Here is an 18,724-nt window from a genome sequence, read left to right as displayed (position 1 = left end):
TTCAGACAGAAGAATGTAGTGTCACACCACCCTGTCTGAGCACGTGGGGAAAACTGGAAAAATGACAAGCTGCAAAACAATTCCCTAAAGGGAAAGAACGTGATGAAGAGTCGCTTTCTGCCCCACTAACCTTTATATCCACTCACTTAAACATGCACCTGAACACTCTTCCTCATCTCTTGGTAGATTTTGCTTAACTTCCCAGCTATTCCCAGGCGGCGGCGGCAGCAGCAGCAGAAGTCGCCGCTGCACCCAAAACTGGAAGCAGTCGGTATCTGAGAGTGCAGCGTCTCCTGCTGGAAGCTGTCCCCAGAAGTGACAAGACTGGACTGGGTGTGGCAGCAGCTCACGGAGCGTGGCAGAGGAAGGCGCATCAGTGTTACAAGAAGATCGGCACCTACACATAAACACCTCCCACCTGAGTGAGCCCTGAGCCTCACGGGCCTTCTCATCACCCCTGGATTTCCCAGACAACAATGGAAACCCTTGGTGACCCTCCCTTCAAGGCTGTGAGTCAGACGCTCAGGTTGGTGTCTGCTAAAAACAGCTCCACGAGCTCTTCAGATTACCTGGGAAACGTGAGAGAATGAAAGTTGAAAGAATTCTGCTACAGAGATGTCTCCTCACTGCTTCACCTGCCTGCTGCTCTCCTTTAAGAATTCAGACACTATTATTTGGATTTACATGCTTGAAGAATAACAAATCAAGTTTTGGTATTTATTTTAAATGGCAGCATACCATAATAGCAGTTCTACTGATCATAGGATGCAATGCATGGTTTTCTTGCTAGTTCTCTTTGATCTTGTAATTCTGCAATCATTGCTAAGGCAAAAGCTACTCAAAATGATACATGGATACTCAGTTTTAGTTCTCAGTTATCAAGTGATGTTGTTCTCTTAGTAACGCTCTAATAACAACTCCTTTTAAAATAGCTCTACACTCATCTCCATTGCATTACAATATTTTTATCATCTAAACCCATCTCATTCATTCTCTTAAGATTTTAGAGTTTCTCTTCCCCTAGTAGCTGTTGGAAGACTCCTTTGCTATTCTACAAAGCACAATCATCAGCCTCACATTTTTTGCTTCAATGATTATCCTCTCACATGCCCTAGATAACTAATTATATCTACCTTCCCATATTCCCCTCTATCCAACCTAAACACCAGCCTTACAATTCCATTTCCTTTTAATTAAGACTTCCTTTCTCTTGGTAGCCAAAACTTCAATCTTCCTTGCGAACCTGGCTGGACTTTTAGCCCACTATTTCCTTTTTTGAGAAATTGGGGAGGTCCTCTATGCACTCATGCTAACAAAACTGAATTTGTTCCATTTACCCTAGTTCTCTGCCTATGGCTGATTTGTTTAATTCTCTTGTAAAAGCTTCATATTATTGAAAAATGTGGGCCCTCCAACCCAAATACCTGAGTAGTAACTCAGCATTTTTGCTTCAGAATCCAAAATCTTCTCATGAGAAAATAGGAGTAAACTGGAAGCCTCTCATCATTCTGTAAACATTTCATGTCATTTGTCTTCCTCCTCCAAACCCCTTCCCCAATTTAAGTCTGGAGTTCTCTTCTGTCCGGGAAAGTTCTTCAAACACACATGCCATTCTAAAAGCACCTGATCCTTTTATGTTCTTAATGGAAGCTAAATTCCCTCCAAGCACTCAGTAAAATATTTATGTACCACTACAAAACATAATCTAGACAATGGGCTTGGGAATGCACTTAAGAGGCATTTATAATTTTTCTCCTTTCTTCAATCTTCCTCAACTCTGAGGCGTAACTCTATTCCTCGACTCAATGGACAAGATCCCACTGTACTATTCATTATATCATATTCCTCAAATATTCACAGAATTTATGAATGATTAACCATCTCCACAAAATAGCTGAAAACAGTATCTTTTTTTTTGACATATTTTTTCCTGTGGATACTATATCAGAAAAAGAAAACCTTACTTTTGCTTTATTATGTTTTAAATCAGCTTGGTGATATCCTGACTGAACATTTCCTGTTAAGAATACTGAAATACTTTTACACAGAAAGAACAATGCCACACATGCTACCAGGACAATCTCTGTGCTACATTTTGCATTTATTCCCCTAAAAAGGAACTACCATCCTGCATCTTAACAAAGATAATTATAAAAAGAAAGTGCTCATAACAGACTACTGTATTTTTTAATTTTACGTGAAACCATTTTTTATCTTTTTAATGTGCATGTTTTAAAGATCTAAATAAACAAAAAGGAATGCAAAAAATAAATAAAAATTGACATTACTGAATTCATATTAAGGCAGAAATGAATTAATACTTTTACATATGCTAATTTGTTTAATTTGTTAAAAAATTATAATAATAACATAGACATCAAAACTATCCTAAAAGTTACTTAAAATGCAAAAACTTAATGGAGAATTTGAGGGAATCTCTATGTATCTTATATATTGATAACCTTAATTTGGTGAGCTTCTATATGAAATCTCTTTAGATTTAAATGACCCAGCAATCCCACTCCTGGGCATACACACCAAGGAAACCAGATCTGAAAGAGACATGTGCACCCCAATGTTTATCACACCACTGTTTATAATAGCCAGGACATGGAAGCAACCTAGATGCCCATCAGCAGATGAATGGATGAGGAAGCTGTGGTACATATACACCATGGACTATTACTCAGCCATTAAAAAGAATTCATTTGAATCAGTTCTAATGAGATGGATGAAACTGGAGCCCACTATACAGAGTGAAGTAAGCCAGAAAGATAAAGACCAATACAGTATACTAACACATATATATGTAATTGAGAAAGATGGTAATGATAACCCTATATGCAAAACAGAAAAAGAGACACAGATGTACAGAACAGACTTTTGGACTCTGTGGGAGAAAGCAAAGGTGGGATGTTTCGAGAGAACAGCATTGAAACATGCATATTATTTAGGGTGAAACAGATCACCAGCCCAGGTTGGGTGCATGAGACAAGTGCTCAGGCCTGGTGCACTGGGAAGACCCAGAGGGATCGGGTGGAGAGGGAGGTGGGAGGGGGGATCAGGATGGGGAATACATGTAAATCCATGGTTTATTCATGTCAATATATGACAAAAACCACTACAATACTGTAAAGCAATTAGCCTCCAACTAATAAAAATAAATGGAAAAAAACATTAATTTTATTCTTATGATACTTTACTACTAGTAATAAGATCTGTACCTTGAGGAATGAGGGTATTGCAAGTTAAAAACAAGTTTCCAGAATTCTGTGTTGGGTCAGTAACATTAAAATTCCAAGAAAATAAACAAAATCCTCATAACATTACAACTCCTATCATTTTTTTTTTTTAATTTCACAGTTCATGTCTACTTGTTAACTCATCTGCAGCTCAAAACATTAGGATAAGGCAGAACAGTTTATAAAGAAAACTGAGAAATATCCGGAAGTCCTGACTGGAATTAACACTTACCTTTCTACCTCTAGGAAAGCCACTCTTGCCACAGATACCCTCACCATCCCGGCTACAAACACAGATCTTACACTTTCCTGTGGCTATCACAATTCTTAGCTTGACAGCAAATATATCAGAAATCTCTCTTCTCTGCATGAGAAGACTTACAGTCCAATAAAGAAAAACATAGGGTGATTATTCAATATTCTTAAAAAGGAGAGAATAAAGAAACCAACGTTAAGAGACTCAAAAGGCACAAAGAGCCAAAATAAGATGTGATATATTTCTGCAAAGACTCGGTCCTGTTTGCCATAGTATTGAACGTTTACAGCATTTCCAGCAGGACCCAGCAAACTGTTGGCCCTTAGTAAGAAACAATGGAATGAATGAACTATGCTTACAGAGACAGAACTTGGCTAACTCCAGTTGTACAAGTAGAAGTGATTTCTTCTCTAATTTAATAGCATTTTCTGATAATGGAACAAGTGTTTACTGTTTCAAGTTATTTTGAGAATCACACTGTACCTACCTTATCAGCCCTGCAAGGGAGTTCAACTTTATAACATCTGCTGGATCATCAAAAAAGCAAGACATCTCCAGAAAACCATCTATTTCTGCTTTATTCTGACTTCATGGATCACAACAAACTGTGGAAAATTCTGTAAAAGATGGGAATACCAGACCACCTGACCTGCCTCCTGAGAAATCTGTATGCAAGTCAAGAAGCAACAGTTAGAACTGGACATGGAACAACAGACTGGTTCCAAATCGGGAAAAGAGTACATCAAGGCTGCATATTTTCACCCTGCTTATTTAACTTATATGCAGAGTACATCATGAGAAATGCTGGGCTGGAGGAAGCACAAGCTGGAATTAAGATTGCCGGGAGAAATATCAATAACCTCAGATATGGAGATGACACCACCCTTATGGAAGAAAGTAAATAAGAACTAAAGAGGCTCTTGATGAAAGTGAAAGAGGAGAGTGAAAAAGTTGGCTTAAAGTTCAACATTCAGAAAACTAAGATCATGGCATCTGGTCCCATCACTTCATGGGAAATAGATGGGGAAACAGTGGAAACAGTGGCTGACTTTATTTTGGGGCTCCAAAACCACTGGAGATGGTGACTGCAGCCATGGAATTAAAAGACGCTTGCTCCTTAGAAGAAAAGTTATGACCAACCTAGACAGCATATTAAAAAGCAGAGCCATTACTTAGCCGGCAAAGGTCCATCTAGTCAAGGCCTTGTTTTTCCAGTAGTCATGTATGGATGTGAGAGTTGAACTATAAAGAAAGCTGAACGCTGAAGAATTGATGGTTTTGAACTGTGGTGTTGGAGAAGACTTGTGAAAGTCCCTTTGACTGCAAGAAGATCCAAACAGTCCATCCTAAAGAAAATCAGTCCTGAATATTCATTGGAAGGACTGATGCTGAAGCTGAAACTCCAATACTTTGGCCACCTGATACAAAGAACTGACTCATTTGAAAAGAATCTGATGCTGGGGAAGATTGAAGGTGGGAAGAGAGGGGGACGACAGAGGATGAGATGGTTGGATGGCATCACCAACTCGATGGACATGAGTTTGGGTAAACTCCGGGAGTTGGTGATGGACTGGGAGGCCTGGCGTGCTGCGGTTCATGAGGTTGCAATCAGTCAGATGCAACTGAGTGACTGAACTGAAGGGATTTCATCCCCTGGAGACCAACACTATACCTTGTACATCTTTATATCCTGCAGATTGTCTGGCATGTCATCAGTCTTCAACACACACGTTAGGGAACAAATTAATTTCATTTGTCTCTTTTCACATTAACACATTGAGAAATAATGAACTGCTAACTAGCCAAGCTGTTCACTTGGCCATCTCCACTACCAATATAGATTTCTACAACATGATTGAGCTGTTATCAATCAAAAAATAACACTAACACAAATGGATCAGTCATGCCTATGGTCCAATTTATCCACTGTGCATTAAGGGGTGAAAAAATGAAAAATGCTGACTGCACCTGAGCGTAAAAGTTGGTGAGAAAACAGAACACTGAGTGAGGAGTACTTGTGCCTGAAAGAGCAAAAATCACAACCCCTCAAAGTTAGGATTAAGGGCAATGAATGCCTTTCTAGCTGCAGTGATTGAAAGAAGCTGCTATTAACCAAAACCACCTAAGGTGAAAACAAAGCTTTAGTGTTAGTTCAGTAAAACAGAGAAAGTAGTCTCTGGGTTACTCACTTCAGTGATGCTGCCTTGAATTTTGTAGGAGATGCTGTTTGGAAGAAAGTGCCACCATCCAATCTAATGCAATGCATTACTGGCATGTGCTCACTCAGTCTACCTTTCCTATGAAATAATCACAAGCTATATATATATATATATTACAAGCTATTATATAATACATAATTACAAGCTATATATAATCACAAGCTATTTTATATATATATATATATAATTAAAGCGACATTCTGAGAGACAGTTCTGCAGAACCTCATTCTAACCGTTTCTGAAGACACCTGTCTTAGCGCCATTCCCTGACGGAGTGGGCCAGCCACACACAGCTTTAGGGTGAGGGTGTACAGCCACTCAGAGATGTTTCTTAGTCTGCTTCACAATATTAAAAAGAATCCAAAAGCCTGCATATCACAGTACCATGTGTCTAGTCTAAGTTAGTATACACAATTTCTACGCAGGAGGGTGAGTACAGGCCCCACCCAAAGCTGAAGAAACTGATTTTGAAAGTCATGTCCAGAGTTTCCAGCCTCCAAAACAACACCCTGAAGAACTGAAGCTTTCAAACTGTGGCGCTGGAGAAGACTCCTGAGAGTCCCTTGATGAGCAAGGAGACCAAACCAGTCAGTCCTAAAGGAAGTCAACCCTGAGCATTCACTGGAGAGACTGATGCTGAAGCTGAAGCTCCAATACTTTGGCCACCTGATGTGAAGAGCTGACCCACTGGAAAAGACCTTGATGCTGGGAAAGATTGAGAGCAGGAGGAGAAGGGGCCACAGAGGAGGAGATGGCTGGATGGCATCGCTGACTCGATGGACATGAGTTTGAGCAACTCTGGGAGATGGTGAGGACAGAGAAGCCTGGCACGCTGTCCACAGGGTCACAAAAAGTTAGACACGACTGAGCGGATGAACAACAACAAGCAGCATCCGCCTTCAGGGAGCCAGCATCTTTCTGTGTCCCGTGCTTCAGGCCTCCCACAAAATAATTTTCAGTAAAGAAGAAATGAAAAATAACTTGATTTCTATCATTTATACATTTATCCAAGGCTACGTACACACTTCCCAGGTGGCTTAGACGGTAAAGTGTCTGCCTGCAGCGTGGGTGGAAGACCTGGGTTTGATCCCTGGGTTGAGAAGACCCCCGGGAGAAAAGCCTGGCAGCCCACTGCAGTGCTCTGGCCTGGAGAGCCCCAAGGACAGAGGAGCCTGGGGGGCTACAGTCCACGGGACTGCAAAGAGTCGGACAGGGCGGGGCAACTAACACTTCACTTACACATTCACACACAGGTGAAGTCATCCCAATTTATTTTCATTTTATCATTCATGAAATCATCACACAACGTCTCCTATAACTCTGAGTCAAATCTCAGTGGGTGGAGGAGATCTGGTGGCAGAGGGTGAACGAGGCTTTAAAATCATCTCATGGCTGAGAAGGTTATCCTACCCCAGCAGCTCTGGGGGCCTCCGAAGGCTGAGTCAGGAGGGTGGGGAGGCTGCGTGCTGCACCGCCTCATGCCTCTGCCGGAGCACCAGCCCCATCACAGCTGCTGAATGAGGAGGCGATGCTGAAGATCATCGCTCTCAAGCAGAGCCTGATACCCGAAGCTTACCCTGCCTCCATCTGAGACAAGACCTTCTCAAAGGCTCAACTGCTTCCTGTCTGCCCAGCTTGTCCCCTCCCCACCTCAGTTCCAGATCACTCTCAGTGTTCTATCTCCTCACGTCTCCACCATCCCTGACCCCTTAAGACGCTGTTAAACCTCAGGATGCTCTCCGTAGCTGCAGAACCCAGAGCCTGGGCCATTTGAGTTCCTGACACATCCCAGCCTAGGATCCGGACACGCTCTCCGCTTTACGCCCCTACGACCATCATCTGCATCACGGAGTGAGGTCATTTTGTAAATATAGTTTTCCTCTTACAAGCAAATTCATCATCATGGACTGATGATGCCTAACTGATACATGTCATCACAACATGACATATTTCCTTTCGTGATTGGCTTTGTTTTCAAAGTTTCTGTACATATATTAATACAAAGGTATGCTCCAAAATGAAACTAGCAGCATAAAAAACACACAAAAATACATCCTTTCTTTAATATTGGGTTCTGTGGAAAAAAATATATTGGGCTATATGTGCCATACATTTATCCTTTTTTATAAGCCATGGTTTTTATAAATTAAGGGAAATACTGATTGATGGCTTCTATTGCATTCGTAATAGAAGTAGAATCAACAATAACAGCAATATCTACAAGCATTGAGTTCCTACTCTGTCAGACACTCCAAAAAAGTTTACATTAAATCCTTAACAAACCCATAAGCCAGATACAGTTTACAAATACAGAAACCAAAGCAAAGGGAGGTTGAGTGAAAAGTTTTGTCATTAATATAGTGTGGCAACAGAATTCAAATTCAAAGATGTTGCTCTTCAGAGGTACTGATCCTAAACCATTTCTTTACAAAGTAATATTATGCAATGTTGAGATCATACTGTCTCTTAAGTTCTGGGAGAGACCAGATTTTTTTGTACTAACTTTTGTCCACTGAATATCTTATCTTCTAGTTTTATAAATCTGAGAGTAGTAAAATGCATAGAAACATCTGTCTCTCTACAACCGGAGGAAAAATATTCAAGAGTGAAGGTGGAAACTGACACTCAGACCCTAACTGTATAATCTGACATCATGTTTTTCATGGCCTTAGCATAAAGCTTCTTCAAGTTTTTAGAGGACAAAACGAAGCACTAAAGAAAAGATTCTATCTAGACAAGCTCCTTAAAACAGCTTATCAAAATGCAGTTAAGCATGGTACTCAATCTAGATTTTCCAGACTGAATCTATAATTTAGATGCCAAGCTTTGTCATTTCTAATAGTTGTCACAGTTGAGCACTGTGAATGTTAGCTGTCATAAATATATGAGGCCTGTCTAAACATCCATCTTCTTCAGTGACCCTATAAACATGGTCCAAAAAAAACTGCTGCTCCTTTGATTCAGCTAACAATTTGAAAGCCTCTTATGGAATGTGGAAATTCATAGGTGGTACCCAAGTTGTTAGCTCCAATGAATAAAAGAAAGAAAAAAGGAAAAACTGATTCAGTAGTTAGTTTTAGCTAATCTGAATATATGGTCTTGATAGACATGTTTCCAGATTTACAATGAAGTAAGCCAACCCAGGGGCTTCCCTGACAGCTCAGCTGGTAAAGAATCCACCAGTGATGCAGAAGGCCCCAGCTCGATTCCTGGGTCAGGAAGATCGGCTGAGAAGGGACAGGCTACCCACTCCAGTATTCAGGGAGAGGCTACCCGCTCCCCAGCATTCAGGGACGGGCTACCCACTCCAGTATTTTTGGGCTTCCCGTGTGACTCAGCTGGTAAAGGATCTGCCTGCAGTATGGGAGACGGGTTCGACCCCTGTGTTGGGAAGATCTGCTGAGAAGGGATAGGCTACCCACTCCGGTATTCTAGACTAGAGAATTCCATGAACTGTATAGTCCATGAAATCGCAGAGTTGGACACAACTGAGTGACTTTCACTTTCACTTTCAAGCCAACCAAAACCTACCAATATTTTCTTCATCTGTTTTCAAGGATACTACCTTCTAAGATGACGTTCTCCCTGAAGAACTCTCCTCTCTTATTCCTAACACTAATAGCTATCAATTGTACCCCACATCATATTTTCTTAAAATTTTTAATTTAGCTGAACCATGCCATTATCCTTGTGATACAAATAGGGTAAGTGGAATCTCTCCTCCAATTTCACAGAAGAGTAGATGAAGTCACTGATGGGATTAATGAATCATCCAAAGACACACAGGTGGTTTAAAGCAGAATCATAACTAACATAAGGCAGGAACTGGAATAACTGGGGTAGTAATTGTTTCTATTCAACAAAAAGTCAACCTAATATGCTGATGCTGACAGTGAAAGACCAGTAAGATAAGGAAATAAAACTGTTCAGATGATTTCAAGGATAAGGTAAGTTCTATAGTTGTTTCTTTTCATGAAAGTATACTAAATAAAATAAAAGAATAAAATTAAAATTTATTCAAGAAATATTTAATTCCACACTTTCTATGTTTCAGGCACTGATATAGATGCTTGAGGACCAGATAACAAAACCGGTGAAACCCTTACCTTCATTGGCCTGAATTCTGGCAAAAGAGACAAAATAAGCAATTGGCATAATGATTAAAAAATTATCTTGTGTATTAAAAAATAATAAGAGCCAAATTTAAAAAGGGAAAAAGAACCTGAAACTGAGTAAGAAGGATCAGAATTGCTAGAGGATGGACATGTTGTATTTATTTTATTGATCAGAGGAGGCCTCATTGAGAAGGTGAGGTCAACAGATACCCAGGCAGAGGAAACAGTCGGGGGAAGAACTCCAAGGAATATGCTGGCGTCTTCATGGAACAGAAAAAATGCTAGTGTGACCACAGTAGTCTTATCAAGAAGGAGAGTGGTGTGAAGAGAGGCCAAAAATAGGAAGACAGATCACGCAGGGCCTTGGAAGCCATCAAAAGGCATCTGTGTGTTACTCTGACTGAAGCAGAAACCACCGCAGGATTCGAGCAGTCGAGTACTGTCTTTGGACCTGCGGGTTAAAGAGGACCCGCAGTTCTGCACAACTCAAATGTTCATAGTGCTAGATGCAAACTATACCTAAACAAAACTGGAGGAAGGAAACAATTCATTAACCTGCTGCAATGCAAGAGATCCAGGTTTGATCCCTGGGTCGGGAAGATCCCCTAGAGAAGGAAATGGCAACCCACTCCAGTATTCTTGCCTGGAAAATTCCATCGACAGAGGAGCCTGGAAGGCTAGTCTATAGAGTCAAAAGAAGTCCGACATGACTGAGCATCTACCATTTCACTTCATAATTGATTATTAAATATCTTAAAATTTATCATTCAATATATTGTATAACTTTCATCATGTAAGTCCCAAACTGATTTCTCTTTCCTATACACTCACTTACATTCCATTACTAAGAAAATATAATAATAATTGAGTTTAATTATTCAGATTATGCATCAATAGAGATGTTCAGTTTGAAATATTAAATTGACTCAAACCCATTCCCCCCTTATTAATTTCTGAGACATAATGATACAAATAATTTCCCAGAACTTTTTATTTGAAATAACATATGGATGTTCAGGCTAAGAATTTTGAACAGAGAGGAAACCACAATAATAACTGAAATTTACAACACTGTATTTACTAAGGTTTTCAAAGCCTTCCAGTTATTATGTATTAACCCTCTACTATAGGCCAGTCACTGCTAAATCCTTTGCATATATCATTGTAATTAATATTTATCAAAAACCCTAAGAATAGTCACTGTAATCCCATTTTATAGACAACAGATGTGTCCCCAGAGAGATGAAGTACTGAACTGATGAAGTACAGGACTGCTCAGTACCCGGGCTCAGAATTTACCTAAAACCTCCACAGTTTAAAGTTATGTTCTCTCTACCAAACTACACCACCTTCCTGCAGCATGATGCTCAACATATGTCCTCGACATTCCCAACCCAAAGGTCAGCCAGATGTGAGTAATCCCATTTTACAGATGATTAACTGGTCACAGAAAAGTTAATCAAGCAATCAACATTTATTTTATGGCTACCATATGCAAATCAATATTTAGTTCCTGAGAGTGCAGAGGATTTATGATACAATATCTTGCCTCAATAAGTTTACAATCTTGTTAAGGTAACAAGAGACACATAAAAAGATAATAAATAATCCAAGATAGCACATAATAAGTACCAAATGAGATACAGAGCCAACGACTGCTAAAGAAATTCAGCAGAGAGAAAATTGAATCTGGGTGTTTCAATTCAATCAAGAGTGCTACTAAAAAGGACCCATGTTGAGGTGGTCATCACAGGAAAAGTTTAGTTCAGCAGAAAGGATGAGGAATTATTCCCCAGAAAGAGTTAATATGATCAAACGCCAAGGGTGTGTTAGTCTCTCAGTTGTGTCCAACTCTCTGCAACCCCATGGACTGTAGCCTGCCAGGTTCCTCTGTCCATGAAATTCTCCAGGCAAGAATATTGGAGTGGGTTGCCATTTCCTTTTCCAGGGGATCTTCTCGACCCAAGGATGGAACTCAGGTGTCCTGCATTGCAGGTAGATGCTTTACCTTCTGAGCTACTAGGGAAGCCAGCCAAGGGAGAAGATGTGAATGGATTATCAAAAGAAAATGGATAGATGTGTTTGAAGGGCAGGATGCATGAGTGGCAAAGTAAAAATGAAGCCAGAGAAGTAAACTGTAAAAGTTTTGGTTGTCAAAGTAGGAACCTATGGAAGGAGCAAAGGAATTGGTTGTGTTTAAATGCCAGTACCTGGCATTTGCTTTGGTATACACTTTTATTTATGTAATCCTTTCAACAAACCTATAATATAGAAGGTAAATATATCCTGTCATTGTAAACAGAAGGAAACAGATTACCTGGACAAGGATGGTTTTGAGTGTGAAGATGGAGCAGGAATTCTAATCTAGATCAATGTGCATGCAAGGACTATACTACTTCCACTTCCCCTTCATCATTGTCTACAGAAAGCAGTGGGGAGCTTTAAAAGGCATTTGATCAAGACAAGAGGGGTCTCCCTGGTTGCTTAGCTGGTAAAGAGTCTGCCTGCAATGCAGGTGACCCCAGTTCAGTTCCTGGGTTGGGAAGATCCCCTGAAGAAGGGATAGGCTACCCACTCCAGTATTCTTGGGCTTCCCCAGTAGGTAGCTCAGACAGGTAAAGAATCCTCCTGCAACACAGGAGACCTGGGTCCAATCCCTGGGTTGGGAAGATCCCCTGGAGGAGGGTATAGCAACTCCCTCCAGTCTTCTTGCCTGAGAACCCCAAGGACAGAGGAGCCTGGAGGGCTGTAGTCCATGGGGTTGCAAAGAGCTGGGCATGGCTGAGTGACTAAGTAGGCAAGGTGAGAGGGTAATGTATGAAAAGTATTGACTAACAGAAGACTATTGTGACTGTGAAATATCAGCACAAGTCCAATGTCAGAGAAGGACTCGGGAAGGAAGTCACCAGGCAAGAAGCTGGAAAGCCACTTATCTACTGCATTAACCTACAGAATGAGCAACAAGGATTTATATTCAAATGCTGCTAATGGAAGTAAAAAGAATGGAAGAGGTATTTAAAAAGAAATATGAAGAGATAAATGGCAATACCCATGTCCTTTAACAGGTATTTTTTATGTTCCTCGCAGACAAAATCCAAGATCTAGCTCAAATATTTTAAGTTTTTTGACAGCACATGATTTATTTAAAAATAATAAAATCTATACATTGGAAAAACTATCTGCCTTAGTGCACTCTCCCTCTCAAACCACCATCAACTGTGGCAGCCTCATGCTAGGCACACTTCTATTGTATGAGTTTGGTATTAGCTCCTTGCTATATATATTAACATGGACAGGAATGCCTTATATTCACGATCATTAAGTGTGTTAATTACTAAGGAAATACTTTTTTCTATTAGTTTTTACTTTTAATAGACAGTGTATATTAAGCAATCGAATTCTCTCCGAGAGATAGAACACACCATAATTCTGAGGTTATTCCCTCCCAGTAATTCCTTCTTAAAATGCCCGGTACCACTCAGGATTCAAGTTCAAAACTAGTAGCAATTAAATGGCACATTACTTAAAACAAGTTGAATCTTTTCCAACTATTCTGACTTCTGGGCAATGAAAATCATACAATTGCCAAATATATATAGAATTAACCATCTTTTATATTTTTCAAAGACAATATTGACATGGGCATCCAGGTATTTAGTCACTACACATCTTTTTTTTTTTTTTTCACTACACATCTTTTGAAGCAATTTAAAAAGGCAAAGTTGCCAACCAGGTAATAATCAGGCTAACTACATAAATCTTTGTCAGTACCAAGCATTCAGCTAATTTGTCTTAATTTTGAATTAGTCATTAAGCTGAATATCCTAATCAGTATAACATACATTTGATAAGTGTGTGCATTCATATATCTGCACATATATGTGTGTACACATGTACATATATGTACATATACATATATATATCTTATTGGAACTGATGAGTAACAGTATTTTTACCCAGAATTCTTTTAGGAATTACACATCTACCCTATTTACACCTAGTATCCTTTGTATCACCCAACTATGCTAAAGGATAATTAAAAATTAACATATTAGCCAAGCTTAATTTCCTTTACCTGTATGTAAAAAATAAAATAGATTTGTTTTTCTGAGTTGAGAAAGAACATTTAAATTTGATTTCAAACTGTGTCACAGGCCAGTAACTTAGGTCTACAGCTAAAGTAGATCCAAAATATCTTTGAAAGTTTCAAGAATGCTCAACCGAAGCTATACCTTAGAAAAGTCACCTGCATGTGTAAAGAAATAGCATCACAGAATCCTAATAAGTAAATTTGCTAAAATTCAACCCAGACCCTCCTTTACATTCTTGTGTTTCTCATTTCTACACATCTATACCAATGTGAAAACAGGCATCTGCAAAATTCAGTGAAGGAAATGAAAGACACTGAGCAAGCGCATCTATCCAACAATGCCACACTTCCACATGCTCTAAGTTTGAAAACCTTAGCTGTTATCAATAAACTAACTTAAAAAGCTACTCATGCACAAAGTCTGGGTTCTATATGACTTCAGGTATTCTGTAAAAGCTATGTTAAATACATTTTGTCAGTGTAAAAGGAATCAGAGATAATGTTATTTCATATACCTTATTTTCTATTATCTGTGTGTTTTAATGCGTGGCAGTGGCATTCATGTATCAAATGTATTAAAACATAAACATTACCTTTAACTTTAAAGGCATCACTTTGTGTTCAAGAAAAGGAAACTATTTTTACCTCCCAGTCCCGGTCTAAGCCGATTATCGTAACCGTCCAGAAGTCTGTCCAGAATTCTTGTAAAGATGGTGATGTTATTTTTAGCCTCATCTTCTTGGATGTTAGCCAGCACCAACCTAAACAGATAATTTTACAAGCTGATATATATACATATGTGTGTTTCGCAAGTGCCAACATGCTCTTCTTCCTTGATTTGAATTTTAAGGCTCCTTCAGCTGTTAGTGCCACCCATTTTCTCCTTTTTTTTTTCAGTTCTATAAATACCAGTGCGTCAATGAGGAAGGTAAACAGTCTGTTGTAAATGGGTAATAAACACTAGATTATCAGAAGTGTGAAATCAAAATTATTTCAGATTCCTACCACTCAGCATACTGGGTGAACTATTCATTTCTTTCTAAAATCCATTCCCTAGGATACATTAGGACTGGAGATGATCACATGCAGACAGCACTAGCAATGCTATTCTGCATTTAGAAAGGTACAACAAACCCAAAGAGATTCCTGAAATAACTCTTCAGGGATCTGAATATTAATTGGAAAATAAATCGCCTCCTTGGAGGCACGAAATTTCTCTATCTTCCTCAGAAATGTCTTTTCCTTTTATGTCTTTTTCTCTTTTAAAGCAAGATGATTTTCTAACTTTGGGTATACCTCCACCCCATGGCCAAGTGCAATACAGACATCAGGGAAACTCCGCTGGCGGTGCTCCGGGCTCCAGTGCGGCCAGGAGGTGGAGGTGGGCTCTGCGAGGACCAGCAGAGCACGCGAGCTGCAGACAGCCCTGGAGGCGTTCCCCTCCACCTGGCTGGCCTCCGTGGAGAGCAAGGAACAGAGGTCATCCAAGATTAGCAGGCCCAGCTACTTCATGTGTGTGCGTGTGCGTGTGCGTGCGTGTGTGTGCGTGTGTGTGATATAAATTTGCAGAAAGAATAAATGGTCTTAAAATATCACCGGAAGAGGGTTAGAAGCAGTGATTTTCTCCATTATTTCTCCCACAGAAAGCCAGAGACCTGATTTTGGGACATCCAGCGATTTGGTGCAGTAGCAACTGGATGTATAAAACAGAATGTCCCTTTTCACTGCCATTTTTTTTCCCCCAGAATGATTCAGAGATTTAAATTACTGGTCCAAAAAAAGAATCATTTATATAATAGAATAAAATACTGGCATGAGCATTACTGGTCAAATATAGAACAGAAAATTAGTAGAAGAAAAATATGGCTAAGTTCTGAGGATTTTCAATGATTATTAACTGACCACGGTTTGTTCACTCCTTTAAAATCAAAGAATGTATGTAATTGCATTCTGATCAAGGTGCATTGTCCAAAATATCATTGACAGAATTCATTTGCATTTAAATGATTGTACAGCTAGTAGCTAAAAATAGTCTAAATACATGAACAAATTGGTAACCAACTTCAAGCAAATATTGTCTTCAGAGAAAATGTTAAAATTGTGGTATAAAGAAACATTTTTAAATTATGTAAGCAAATGATTTCATATGTTGAGCCACAAAAGTTTCTACATTGTCTTAAGCTAATTTTAAAACTAGTCACTAAGATAATCATAAAGTTCCACTTAGAGATTTTCACTGGAATGTGTTTTTTAATTAATGTCACAGTTTCTTTCTAAAGTCAATATCAAGATATTAAATGAGGAGCTATTTTACAAATAAAAATACAACTTCATAAAGAAATTTCCTCTCAAGTCTAGAAAATATTTTCATTCTTTAATAATTACTGAGACAGGAAAATTAAAATTTAAAAGGGAAATAAAAGTATTATAAAATCATAAATACTAATTTTTAAAATAACAGTTACATGGACATTCATAAGAATCTTAAACTTTATTAAGTACTCTGGTATGTTGAAAACCATATCCTAAATTTAGGCAATAAATAGAAAATGCCCACTGATGATAAAAATCAGAAAAGACTGTAATTAAGATGAAGTTGTTGAAAACAACAGAAATTAAAATTTATATTTGTAGAATATAGGTAAAACAGAATTTGTTACATTTTCAAAGTAGTACTGTTTATGGTAGAACCATCTCAGGAATAAAAGACTTCTAAATCAGTAACAGAAAAGTTATTAATAAATCAAGGTTTTGTTTTATTGTTCGTGATTGTGAAGTTGTATACTGCCTCCACCTAGAGGTTTCAGATTCACACATCACTTAGGTTTTCTATGTTGACTAAAAGATCCAAGACCATTTTAGCAAAAAAGGAAAACAGAGAGAGAAAAAGATTAAGTTGTCACAAATCATTTAGCTTGTGCTTTTCTGTTTGGCTTAAGGAAAACTGATGGCCTCTTTATTGATTCGTGGTGTTATTACTATCACATATAACAATCACTTCAATTATTTGCAAAAATACGCCATCTAAAGAGTATTCTTTTTTCCTGTGATTTTTTTTTAAAGAAAATGTTGTATTCACTTTTGTATTTTATCGCTGCAAACAAGCAGCAGCAAACTTCTAATAGACTTTGCCACTCTACAGTTCTGTTTCCTGCTACTACCTTTTTCATTAGAAATGGTCCTTCAAAATACTTCAGCTCCTCAAAAGCCACCTCTGTCTGCACTGATGGCATTCAGGAAACACACCTTTATCCTGAATTTAAAATGGCAAAACAGTAGAAAACTGTCTCACCTGGCTGGGTCCCACGCCAAGAAAACAAAAAGCAGCAACTGCATATTGGAGCTGTTGGCTTTCGTCTTCATCTCCACTCTTTGTATAATCATGGAAGAAAAACAAAATACACACTTAAAGTTACATGCAGTCATACCGTTCAAATAGCCCAAAAGAATGTCATTTCATCTGGCAACGGAGTTAAAGCAATAGAGACGATTCCAGCGGAGTGTGTGCGGGGTGTGATGATGATGAAGGACGTGTCCCCCCACCCCACCCCCCTTTCTTTTTTTTTTCTCTTCACAGAAAGATGACCAAATAATCAGACTTCGCTCTGCCGGGAACTTCCCCCAGCCCCATCGTCAGCAAACGCTGTTTTGTGGTCACACACGTAAAAAGAGCACGCGGGACCCTGCTCTGACATGCGAGCTAGAGAAAGGAATGGGCTGGAGAGAGAGCGTAAGGCGGAGGAGAGCCGGGCACTTCCTGCCGCGACCCCCGGCCGAGACCACCCCCGCACTCACCACCGGGAAAGCGAGGGGCAGCCAGCCCACTCTCCCCGATTATTATTTTTTCATCACAGCGAACTGCCGTTCTCACGACTTCAGTCCTTGGCTCACTTTCAAATAAGAAATGGAATAAAAACACCTCCCTCCCTGCCCATCCACAGTTGCCCAAGACCACATCTTGGAGGCAGCCGGGTTCGGATTAACTGCTGCGAAACGACGCGAGTGACAGCTGCTCCGGAGCCGAGGACCATATCCGAGCCGGAGCGTGAGGCTCCGAGATGCAGCCGAGGCAGGCGGGCAGCGGCGACCGCCGTGTGCAAAGTTGAAGACTATAAAGGAGCCAGGCTAACGAGCCGGGCGGCTCGGATCTTAGGAGAGTTGCAAATGGGCTTCTCGCGAGGAGTACCGACATTATGCTTTAAATGTGCTGGGGCGGAGGGGGCGACCTGAACCTCTCCGGTCTCCAGGGAACGTCGGGGAGTGGAGGGAGGGGAGATGAGCCAGGCACGGGAAGCCAAAGGTAAACGGGGAAGCACAGCTCCCTTCTGGGACCCGCGTGTGCGACCTTACCTGAAACGGCAGCAGAACCGCTGTTTTCCGCCCTTCGCCCTGATCTTGAAGAGAGGAAACTTGAGCGAGAGACCGACTGCAGCAACCGGCGAGCCCGAAGCGAAGGGCTGGCGGAGGCAGGAGAGCGCGAGGCGCGGCGGCGGCGGCGCGAGGAGTAGAAAGAGGCGAAGGCGTCCGTAGTGGCGGTGATGGGCGGAGGAGAAGGGAGAGGAGGAGGGGGAAGCGTTGGCAGGGGCGGGCGGGGTAGGGGCGGACGCCAGGCGAGGCGCGGTGCGCGCAGGCAGCGGCGGGCACGAGCCCCACGCCTAGAGGAGGAGGAGCCAGGCCCCGGAGGAGGACTAACGAGTTTCCCGGGAGATCAGGGACCCCCCGCCCCCTGCCCTCCCCCAGACACCCGGGAGCCGCCGCCGCCCGCCGGGCACCTGCCGCGGCACAGCCCCAGGCGGCGGCGA

At 40.6% G+C, this 18,724-nt stretch overlaps 1 protein-coding gene across 1 annotated transcript in view; it reads right to left on the bottom strand.

The window, feature by feature from the left end:
* Nucleotides 1-18,355, bottom strand: part of GABRA2 (gamma-aminobutyric acid type A receptor subunit alpha2) — a 134,360-nt gene extending 116,005 nt beyond the window's left edge. The window contains exons 1-3 of the mRNA XM_070451945.1: nucleotides 18,273-18,355; nucleotides 17,215-17,292; nucleotides 14,568-14,683 (exon numbers count right to left, since the gene is read on the bottom strand). Coding sequence (XP_070308046.1) covers nucleotides 14,568-14,683; nucleotides 17,215-17,285 — 187 coding nt within the window. The 5' untranslated portion in view covers nucleotides 17,286-17,292; nucleotides 18,273-18,355. The remainder of the gene's footprint in view (nucleotides 1-14,567; nucleotides 14,684-17,214; nucleotides 17,293-18,272) is intronic.
* Nucleotides 18,356-18,724: the final 369 nt, after the last annotated feature.

Source organism: Odocoileus virginianus, chromosome 21, assembly GCF_023699985.2.
Source record: "Odocoileus virginianus isolate 20LAN1187 ecotype Illinois chromosome 21, Ovbor_1.2, whole genome shotgun sequence".
In the NCBI taxonomy this organism is placed as follows: domain Eukaryota; kingdom Metazoa; phylum Chordata; class Mammalia; order Artiodactyla; family Cervidae; genus Odocoileus; species Odocoileus virginianus.
This window is presented reverse-complemented; position numbering and strand designations above follow the sequence as displayed.